General features: G+C 30.7%; 1 protein-coding gene across 1 annotated transcript; it reads left to right on the top strand.

Annotated features, from left to right (window-relative positions):
- Positions 3135–6427, top strand: LOC109359206 (tetraspanin-18-like). The gene is made up of 6 exons (XM_019603778.1): positions 3135–3445; positions 3974–4073; positions 4261–4341; positions 4446–4550; positions 4863–5066; positions 6135–6427. The coding sequence occupies exons 1-6, from the start codon at positions 3210–3212 to the stop codon at positions 6174–6176; spliced, it is 768 nt and encodes a 255-aa protein (XP_019459323.1). The 5' UTR covers positions 3135–3209; the 3' UTR covers positions 6177–6427.

The following is an 8601-nucleotide window of genomic DNA, read 5'->3' as shown; positions in this document are numbered from 1 at the left end:
TCACAGTTTAGTTGATGAACCAAAATTTAACAAGGTAAATAACGAGTCCAATTTCGAACAAAGTCGAGTTGATTAGGTTCATTATGAGCATTAAACACTAGTCGATACTAATTTGTGCAAGGAAGATTTCATTTTTTTGCGGACATTAATCTTGTATTTATGTTATAACATGTGTCCTCCCTATAGATGGCAAATTGGACAATTCCCATAGACCCGTTCATATAACCCTCAATTTTTTGCGGACGCTACATATAAGTTTTGCTCATTTAGTTGTTTAGCCCTACCTGTTTGCCCGCATCAAGCTCATGAGAATTTATATTGGGCAATGCAGGCATGATATAAGAAAAAAAAATGAAAAAATTAAATAAATTATGATATAATGTGATTTAATGACTAAAAAATTATAATGTAATATGATTTGTTAAGCTCCGTATAAAATATCACATTTTTTTAAAGATTTTTCTCCTCAACTACATTAATTAATTTACTGTATTGTTTTTTATTTTTATATTATTTATCTATCGTTTAAGACAATGAGTACATTGGTATGTATGGGCATGAACAAAATGGAGAAGACAACCTATTTTGCCTTCTATTGGTCACTAAACCATCATAATAATTGAAATATATATTGCAAATAATATTCATTTTCTAAATTTATTATATTTATTGTAATATAACTCTACATGATGAAATCAGATACAGATACGTGTATTGGATACGATACGTATCCGATACGTCGACACGCATTTTTTCTAAAATGTAGGATACGATACGTTCAGGGATATGTATATAAATTAATAAAAAATACATAAAATATGATAAAATTATAAGTGTAAATCAAAATATTCAAAGTAAAAAATATAATGGAAATTGAAAATCATTGTCCTCCAAAATTCAAAGTATCAAAACTAGAAAATATAGTAAAATAATTCATAAAATTGCTTATTGTCTAGCCCTAGAAACAGAAATAGTATCAATTTCATCTCCTCCGTGACCATCATCTGTAAAGAGGACAACTTCTATTTCTGGTTCATCTAGAGATAGTGTGGCCACTTGAAGAGTTCCAGCACTATCAAAGTCTTCCCACACATCTCCAGCAATGTCCCACATCTTAGTATCCCCTTTTTCTGTTTGCTCTTCACAACATACCTATGGCGGTAGAGACAATAACACTAAGCACATGCCGACGACGTTATGGATCGGAAAATACCAACTATTCAAGGGTCAATGTGGTGTGATGGTAAGTTGGTATGATGTGAAAGTGAGTGTTTATTGAAAACAAATCTATCTTATCATAAAAATGAATCTATATATCTTATATTTTATTGAAAACGAATCTATATATCCTATATTTTATTGAAAACGAATCCGATACGTGTCTTGATATTTATTTTTTATTTTTTATTATTTTTGGATACTCTATGGACACATATCATTCGCGAATCTGAGCGTATCCGTCGGATACGTGTCGGTCACCGACACGCAAGGGTATTTGGCGAATCCGTGCTTCATAGAAATTATAACTTAACTAGTATGAAACTGTCGATTAAGCTACTATATAAATATATTTGCACTCTGTCGATTTAATAACTTCTACCGTACAATAACATAATTAAATATTGTTTCTTCTATCCTTACTTATTTCTTTACTATGTAGATTTTTTATTACTCCTATTTGTTTGTTTCTTTTAATCAATATTGTGAAACCTGAGCCAAACATCGAACCGAAAGAAATCTCGTATTAAGTTTAACCGGTTTAAATGGTTAAGCCGCTCGGTCGGACCAGATTATTTCATATATAATTTATCACATATCATTTTTAACTATAAATATATAGTTATATATAAATACAAAATTTTATATAATTAATAATTATATTAAAATAATATATTTTTGTCTTTTTTTGGACTAGAGTAAAACAAAATATTAGAGTAGTGTATGTTTTTTCTTAAATTTTAAGTGAACCATCTGTTTCACTTCCCGGGTTATTGCGATTCAACCGGATTTAACATGGTTGAGCTGGAATTTCTCCGGTTCAAAATGGTCCAATCTGTCACTCGATTAAGATTACAAACTAGAGTCATTTTCAAGTCCGGCCTGTGGTTAAATCAGTCGGACTGTCCGGTCCAATTATCACAACACTAATTTTAATAGTTGAAGAATATTTTTATGTTTATCTTTATCTAATATTTTCTTGATTCACTTAAATAATAAAAAAAATTCAATAAATACCATCTAAATAAGAGAACCATTGAATCATAAAGTTTAAATTAAAATATGGAAAATAATATATATTTCTTAATAAACTATTAGTTGAATACCAAGAAGGCGTTGATCTAGTAGTGTAAAACATTACTGGATCTCCAAAATTGAGGATACGATTCCTGAAAGTAATACTTATTGAGAGAGACAACCACAAATACCGAAAAAGAATATTTCTTTACCAAAAAGGGGAGAGAATACTCTTCATAGTAAAAAACTATTAGTTGAATCATTATACAAATATATTAGTACTATCAATTTTTTTTGGTTTCCACATTTATAATCGCACTGGAGACAATATTATCTAAGCTGAAAATATTTACAAGTATGTGAGGCTAACTCTCTCAGTAGGTATTTTTTTATCCACAAGATTCGAACCCAATACTTACTTAAAAAGGAATCATACATGTAAAACTTGAACTAACTGGTTGGTGTACTCATGTCAATTTGATAAGTGTTACTTTACGATAACATAATTAATATTATTTCTAGCCTTGTTTACTTTGTAGATTTTTATTACTCTGATGTATTTGTCTAGTTGAACTTAATCTAATATTTTTTAATATTGTAAGATTCGTTAGATCTTTAGGATGACTAAAAGATAAATAATTTGATTCTTGATAATAATATTTAATGAGAGGAATAATTACATACACTAAAAGAGATCCTTATCTAAAAGGTAATAAATAATACACTTGGTAGTACCAAAAATATTTTCTTCATTCACTTAAATAATAAGAAAAAATGATTATAAAAAAAGAAATATACCAGAAGAAATACAATATCTACCATCTAAATTAAGACAACCATTACATCATGAGATTTAAATTAAGACAATCATTACATCTTACTTAAATAAGGAAATGATGATGCGACATTAAGGTTGCTGCTGAATAGTCACAGATCTCATACATCTCCATCCCTCACATGAACCCTAACTAAACATGCGCCCCAATTGTTGCCACAATTCGCTTGCGTTCCTTCTTAAATTCCTCAATTTTCTTCAAGCCTTCATCGGTGTTTCAATTATTCTCTACTCAACATGGATGTTCAATCAATGGAATCATCACATTCCAAAACCCCCTCTTCCCAATTCCATCACCTTTTCCTTTCATTCTCACCCTTCTCTCCGTGATGCATTTGGTTTCGATGTCGATTCTATTAACCTACCCGCTCCTTGGTAATAATTATTTTAATTCTTTCACTAATTTCATTTGATTTATAAAATTCATTTCCTCTTTTCTTTTTATAAAAAAAACATTTTTTTACTTCAAATTGTAGTGAAGGGAGTTATTCTGTATTTCTGTTATGATTTGGGTATTTGGGTACTGTTATTGACTGAATAAAATGCTGCATGCAATAGCAAATTGTTTAATTAGTTAAATGCTGCAAACTTTATTGTTGTTAATTATTACTTACTTAATTTGTCAATTGGTAAGATACTGAAATTAGAACAAAACTATTATTCTTCAACCCTTTTGGCCGATTATTATGTGTCCCAATTTAATTGTAATAAGGTTTTCAAAATCTTAGGTGAATTGGGTTTATCGAGTGAGATGGGGATGGTGTCAATAATAATTAATCTGGAATGCTTTAGGGTTCTGAATATTATGTGTTGCAATTTAATTGTGATAATGCTTTAGGGTTTTGAATTTTTGTGGTTGTTTATTATTCATTTGATGTTTAAGTTCTTTGTTATTTTTGTCAGGTTCATTCATGCTTTCATGGGAGTGGGGATAGTGGTTTGCTGCGTTACTTTCTTTGGTTGCATTGCAGCTGAAATGATTAATGGTTGCTGCTTGTGTTTTGTATCCTACTTAGACTGGAGATATATTATTTTTCATGTCTTAGTTAGTTTGGATGTAAATATATTTATCTTTTGTTCTGATAGAAAACTTGTGTTGAATCCTTGGAAATAACTATACTCTTTCTTTACCTTCGATTTTCAATTATTATTTTTTCCTTCGTGTTCCGTGACCTTTTAAAAAATGTTAGTACACTCTGCTCATCTCGATACTCCTTCTAGTAGAAGCTGCTCTGGTGGGATTCATTACAATTGATCGGCACTGGCAAGAGGTTCTTACTTTCTTCTCCACCACCTCTGTAGATATGGTTGCATTGATTAACCTTTATGTCTCTTTCTAATAATACCTATCATATGTTAATTTTTTCCTTTGCAGGATATTCCAATCGATCCAACTGGTCAACTTGAGAGCCTTCGATCTTTCATTGAAGAAAACATGGATATATGTAAATGGGTTGGCATTGTCGTGCTTGTGATTCAGGCATGTTCAATTCTGTTTGGTATCTTGCAATTTTTTCTTGTCCTTTCAATTAGTTAATGAAAAGTCATATCATCTATGTTAGTTCAGAGATACTGATATGCAGCATATGGTATCTATAGTTTTTTGAAGTACGGTTTTTCCTTAAATACTTGTTAACTATTGGGATCCATTGTAATTTGTTTTGTATGTAGAAGTCAATTACTTTGATGTAATCCCTGATGAAGAGAATTTATGTGGTTTGTTATTATTGTAATACTTGATGGGCTTTCCTCCCTCATTGTTATTGCTCATTTATATTGCTGTCAACTTCAGGCGTTATCTCTACTACTGGCGTTAATTTTGCGAGCCACAGTTTCTACTCGGAGATCAGATTTTGATTACGAAGATGAGTATGATGCTAGGGGTAGAAGTTGGGAGCCCCTAATAAATCCTCAATCTGGCCAACCAGCTGGGTCAAGCAAGGTTGATAGCAGAGCCAATCACTCTGACATTTGGAGCTCACGGATGAGAGAGAAGGTATGCTAGTCTAAAGTCTAAACTGTAGTTTCTTTGATGGAATGTACATCTTTGAAACGATAATGAAATAATTTGTGATTTTGTCAAAAGTGTAAACTTCGAAGCTGTTTTTTTCCATCATTGCCTATTGTATCCTTGCATGTTAATTAATTTTACTGTTAGCATATTGAAATGTGATTGTCAATTTTTTTAATGAACTTGTGATTGTCTATTTTACTTGGATGAAAAAGTTTGGTGAGTACTCCAAAGTGTCATTGTTTGGCATGAATTCACGCACAAACATGCGCACTCAAAATCAGGTTGACTGTCATCTAGTGCTATTGCTTTAATGTTTAAACTATTCTTGGTAACACTTTGTATTATTAAAAGCACAGTGGATACACAAATGTTTTGCGCAGATAGATCAATTGAGTGTCTATCCTTGTTATTTTGAATGTGCTTTTAGACATTTAAGCCGATGCGATTATCACACAGTCTGTAAGATCGAAGAACTTCTGCATTTTAAGCCTTTTGGGTTAAGAATAACATTCTAGTGTTGAAGAAATTAGGTATAGGGTTAGGGAACAAAGAAAAGGAAAGAAGACCGTAAAATCAGAATAATAATTATATGACGAATGAGGTGATGTGATATACAAAAGACAAATATAAGAGTCCTATTTATACTAATGGTAGATTCTTAGTCAGACTTAAATAAGGAAACACAGAAGGAAATATAGATAAGAAATAAATCCTTAGAAATATTCTATAATCCTTTTTTAAGATACAATCAATATATATTGAGGCATTTCCCATATATTCTAACAGATAGATTTGCTTTTCCAGCTTTCTTTTCAGACTTTTAGGAGTGCTTGTTTGTCAATCGTCTAGGGACTGTAGTGTCTTTTATTTCCTTCTATGCCCCCAAGCGGATAACTTAGTCCTCAATGTATTTATTATCTGATATGAGTGATATGTAGCTATACATATTTAATATATTCAATACATGTAAACAAATTACTATTTTACCTGCTGGATATATTTGTGTCATTTCACATTAGTAATGTAGGTATCATTATTTCTTCTTTGCAGTATGGATTGAACAATGGTGATACACACAGCTACCAAGCATGAAATCCGGGCAACGAGTGCTACTAGCCATCATGCAATTCAATGTTATGTTGACATCTGAGTACATATGTGTATATCTTATGTTTTTACATTTTGTTTTGCTTCATTTATTTTTCTGAAAAATTGTGATGTGTGCTATGCAGTTATGGTATGTATTTTAAACTAAATTTGTAGAAACAACAAAGGACCCAATGCCAGCATTTTCATCAATGCTGTACTGAACAGTGCAGTCTCCATGATAGAAATAGTTCACTGTGGTGGAAGACCCATCATTGACATTGGTATAGTGTTCAATGGCTCCACATAGAGCTGCATAGATAGGATTAGTCAACACATGAAAAATGCACCTCCTTGTAGGTTTTGATATGATCTTAAGGGTAGTCATTGCACTTCAGATCAGTTAGTTATATTGTTGGTGAGCATAGTGTATAGATAGAAGGAAGATCACCTGTCCCAAAAGCATAACCCTAACCCTATCTCATTTCAATAAAATTTTGACACCTAATCAAAATAAACATGTATGTTTCCCACTATTCAATTTTTTAGTAGGTGTCACAATTTCATTGGATTGAGATATGGTTGGGGAAAAGTTTGGGGACAACTGATTTGCATTTGTATAGATAAGCCTTAGAGGGCAAAGTAAGTCATTAGAGAATTCTGTCATTAGGCGAATATGCCTTATTATGGAGCTTTGAATGTTTTAGTTCTTTCATATGTGAAATTACTCAATTTGAAGGAGGCTGCAAAAAGGTTAAAACTTTGATGAAGAAGGAATTGAGTGAAGATCTGTACAATACTAGAAGGTTTATGATTTTTTTGTTACTAAGAGGCATTGAATTATGTGCTCCAAAATTCCAATTGGGTCAACATATGACTCATTGGTGGTGTATATGGGAATGGGAGTTGTAATTAGTCTGATTTAGATTAGTTAGTTGCATTGATTGATAGTGAGCACACTTGGAAAGATAAACCTAAGAGGTTCAATATTATATTATATTTAATTGAATCTTTGGATGAAATCGGTTTCATTGGGGAGTTTCTTTCCTTGAAGGATGTAGAGCTATAGTTCTTCCGATATTGAAATTCAGTTTGCTTGTAATTAAAGCCGAACATATAAAAATAGGTTCTCACATTTTAAGCATTAATCCTTCTCAAAACAAATATAATCTTTTTGCTACTAGATAGACTGTATAAATTTTAGGAAACCCGTGGAGTGTAGTGATTGCGGGCACAACATATAATTTTAGTCTGTTTGTCCAACCCATTTGTCTATTAAATCTGCAGCCATTCCTATCTGGCAATATGGGTAACATGTGATCTTAATATTTAAATTCAAATAAATTGTGACGTTATTGTCTCAAAAATTTGTGATATAATGTGATTGATTTATATTCATATAACATGGTTTTTTGTTTTCTCTCTTCAACCTCAATGTTTAATTTCATTTTATTTAGTTTTATGAAATTTTCATCCTTTTTATTGTTTATCAATGCTTGTGGATTGAATATGCCCATTTTAAAATAGAAATGACATAAGAATTTGTTCAAAGATCACAAACAAGCATGTCTGTAGTCTATTTTGATTTGCGGGTTGGACGACACATTTTTATCATTACTTGCATGCAGTGTTTTTAGTAGATCATAATTCTTTTTCATGTTTAGAAGATGGACAATGGAATGTGGGATAATGGAATGTGGGATAATGGAATGTGGTATAATGGAATGGAGAGGGAAGACATGGAGTGGAATAGGAGTAACTTTCCCATATATTTGGATTTGGTGATAAAATTATCCACCATCCATAATGGATTGAAATAGATATAATTCAATGGATAATGGATTAATTTGAATCCATTCATTATATCTAATGGATATATTCATTTGGATGGGTACCCACTCCATCCAAAAAATAAAAATTTAAAAAATGATGTTTTTTGCTTTTCGATTTCATTAAATATTTAAGAAAATTAAATTCAACCAAATTCATCTATAATTCTCATCCTCATTTTTAATATTTACCAATTATAAGACATGTGTATGTAGTTCATATTAAAAGTTTATTGTAAAGTACATAACATATAATATATACCGATAGTGTATGAGTTTTATACACTGTCATTGTATCATCCTCATTTATATTTAATCAATCACAATTGACTCTTCAAAAAAATAATCCAAATGAGTGGTAAATGTTGTAATGATTATATATAAATATTTACATCCATAATGTATATATATTACACTCTATAATATTAGTTAATTTTTATATGTTGAACCTTAAACGTTACATGCCTTAGAATATTGTAAATATTGTAAAAAATGATTGTTTTAAAAGTTCAAAAAAATTTGATTTTTTAAATAATCACTTTCTAAAAAAATCAGTATATTAAAAATTGATTTTTAAAGGTACTTTTTTTAAAAAAGTGATT

Source organism: Lupinus angustifolius, chromosome LG11 (assembly GCF_001865875.1).
Source record: "Lupinus angustifolius cultivar Tanjil chromosome LG11, LupAngTanjil_v1.0, whole genome shotgun sequence".
Lineage (NCBI taxonomy): Eukaryota > Viridiplantae > Streptophyta > Magnoliopsida > Fabales > Fabaceae > Lupinus > Lupinus angustifolius.
This window is presented reverse-complemented; position numbering and strand designations above follow the sequence as displayed.

Excerpts from the sequence above, each read along its gene's own strand:
- LOC109359206 (XM_019603778.1), top strand. The coding sequence starts at position 3,210 with ATGCGCCCCAATTGTTGCCACAATTCGCTTGCGTTCCTTCTTAAATTC. Across the intron at positions 4,551-4,862 it reads TTGTCGTGCTTGTGATTCAG|GCGTTATCTCTACTACTGGC; the intron begins GCATGTTCAATT and ends TGTCAACTTCAG. Across the intron at positions 5,067-6,134 it reads GCTCACGGATGAGAGAGAAG|TATGGATTGAACAATGGTGA; the intron begins GTATGCTAGTCT and ends TCTTCTTTGCAG.